The sequence below is a fragment of the Crocuta crocuta genome, unplaced genomic scaffold (assembly GCF_008692635.1).
Source record: "Crocuta crocuta isolate KB4526 unplaced genomic scaffold, BGI_CrCroc_1.0 scaffold675, whole genome shotgun sequence".
NCBI classification, from domain to species: domain Eukaryota; kingdom Metazoa; phylum Chordata; class Mammalia; order Carnivora; family Hyaenidae; genus Crocuta; species Crocuta crocuta.
This window is the reverse complement of record NW_027528796.1, coordinates 130,696-133,139: the sequence shown is the minus strand read 5'-3', so window position 1 is coordinate 133,139 and position 2,444 is coordinate 130,696. Positions and strand designations below refer to the sequence as shown.

General features: G+C 51.3%; 1 protein-coding gene across 3 annotated transcripts in view; it reads left to right on the top strand.

Annotated features, from left to right (window-relative positions):
• The window catches only part of PRMT2 (protein arginine methyltransferase 2), a 38,282-nt gene extending 36,766 nt beyond the window's left edge, over positions 1–1,516 (top strand). For all 3 annotated transcript variants that reach the window (XM_077755379.1, XM_077755376.1, XM_077755378.1), the window contains 2 exons: positions 59–230; positions 907–1,516. In XM_077755379.1, coding sequence (XP_077611505.1) covers positions 59–230; positions 907–939 — 205 coding nt within the window. In that variant the 3' untranslated portion in view covers positions 940–1,516. The remainder of the gene's footprint in view (positions 1–58; positions 231–906) is intronic.
• Positions 1,517–2,444: the final 928 nt, after the last annotated feature.

The window sequence follows — 2,444 nt, the reverse complement described above, 5'->3', positions numbered from 1 at the left end:
GAGGTAAGCCTGAAGAGTCAGGCTCCGGAGAGGTAACCCTACACCCCCTGTCTTGCAGCACCACCCACTGGAAGCAGGTGCTGTTTATGATGGACGAGCCCGTTTCTGTCGTCATGGGAGATGTGGTCACTGGCTCAGTTGTGTTGCAGAGGAACCCCGTCTGGAGGAGGCACATGTCCGTGGCGCTGAGTTGGTCCGTCACTTCCACACAAGACCCCACATCGCAGAAAGTAAGATCTTTAGCTGTAAAGTCAGGTGCTAGGGCGCTGGTCCTGGGGGACGGGTCTGTGGTGATCACCGTGGCCAGACCACACGGCCTTGTCTGTCTGGGTCGCTTTTGTAACCTTCCTGAGGGGAGATGGATGCTGTTATTCGCAGAACAGGAAACAGAGGTGCAAGAAGGTGAGTCTGTGAGGGTTGAGGCCCAGCCCAGCCAAGGGCCACTGCTTCCTGTGTCCAGGAGGCCCCAGTGGAGAAACGGGGCTGGAGGCCAACCCACGGCGGGGAGCCTTTAGGTGGTGGGTGATGTTGTGTTGTTGTGTGGTGTGAGTCACCTTCCGACCGTGGCAGCGGTTTGAGGCCCGAAGAGCCATCCTTCCCGCAGTGAAATGGGGGGGGCTGCCTGGTGGGGCCTTCGGCGTCGTGCCTCACAGAGGCTGCCGAACAGAGGGTTCTCTTCTCAGACTCAGGGTTAATGTAGGACAGAAAAGAAAATAATCAAATGGATGCTCTTTGTGTTTTAATACCTGTTTTATAATTTTATATTAAAATTTTAACATTTGTCATAAAAAAGTTTCTGTCTCTGAATGTCATTCTTTTGTACAATATTACATTACTTTTAGGAAATTCTGCAGGTTAATCAAACTGAAGTGACTTCTTATTTAATGGATTTGTTTTCTTTTTCAGGTTGGAGAAAAAGTCTTTCCCATCTGGAGATGACAGTTGAAATTCTGTGGGAGGCAGCGTGCAGATAGTGCAGGAATGAGCCCGAGTGAATGAAGACGCCCTTGGATGTGAGCACGCGTCCTTGCAAAGCCGTGAGCTCTCTCTGCCTGGCAGGGGTCGCCCCCCGGAGCTGTGGGCGCAGTCCCTCCTCGGGGCCCTCCACAGACAGCGGTGCTTGGGCGTGGCAGGAACTCCCTCACCGCTGTCACTCCTGTGTCTGTCCTGTAGAAGTAGGCTGTGTTTCCAGTGGTGTCCACAGTGCTGGCTTGTGGGTGAGTTGGTGGCACAGTGTCCCTAAGCTAGGTCTAGTTCGCAACTCCTAGGACACACACATCAGCCTTGTACGCCTGTGAAAGTGACTGTTCGCACATCTCGTGCTCATGGTGTCCTTGCTGCCCTAGTTCCTCCCTCGCCGTGCGGAGTGTGGGGCTGCACAGAGCCGTGCAGGACCTGGAGGTGGCCGTGCATGTGACGGGACTCTGCATGGATAGTACAGTTGTAGAGATGTCTTCCAGATCAATCATGTGTTGGCACATAGCACGTGCTGAATAAATATTTTTAAATAAATGAATGTTGGCGTGTGTCCTGGTTCTGTGTGCACACGTTAGTTTTACAAGCATGGGATCTATGCTCTGCTCTATGCACTGCTTTGTAGCTTTTCTCATCTAGTATGAAGAAACTTCCGTGCCTGTAGGTATGTGTCTACATTTTTGTGTGTGTATTGTTTTGAATTTTAGTTAACTTTATTGAACTATAAAATATGTACCCCAAACCGCATAGGTGACGTACATGTGTACAGATGGGTGAAATTTCTTTCTTTCTTTTTCCTTTTTTTTTTAGTTTATTTATTTACTTTTGAGAGAGAGAGAGCATGAGCAGGGGCGGGGCGGCGGTGGGGACGGAGAGAATCCCAATGAGGGTCCGTACACTCAGCCTGGAGCCAGACATGGGGCTTGAACCCACAAACTGAAATACTGGCTTGAGGTGAAATCAAGAGTCAGATTCTCAACTGACTGAACCACCCAGCTGCCCTGAGATGGGCGAGATTTCATAGAGTGGACATCCATGTAACTCGCACTCAGGCCAAGACATTTCAACCCACTAGGCACCTACGTGCCCCTTCCACTCAGTACGCTGCAAGGGTATTGCCTAACTTCTAACACTACAGATTGCTTTGCCTGGTGGTGAACATTGTATGAGTGGAATTATAAGTTGTCTATTTTCTATAGCTTGAATGTTTATGTCTTCCCAGAATTCATAGGTTGAACACTAGCCCCCAGGGTGATGATATTAGGGGGCAGGACCTTTGGGAGGTGGTGAAGCCGTGAGGAGGAGCCCCCCATGATGGGATTCGTGCCCTTCTAGGAGAGAGTCCAGAGAGCGCCTCGCCCCTGCCCCCACCTGAGGACCCAGCAGGAGGCCGTCTGAGAGCCGGGAGGCAGGTCTCTCCAGACACACGGGCTGATGCCTTGATGGACGTCCAGTCCCCAGACCGTGAG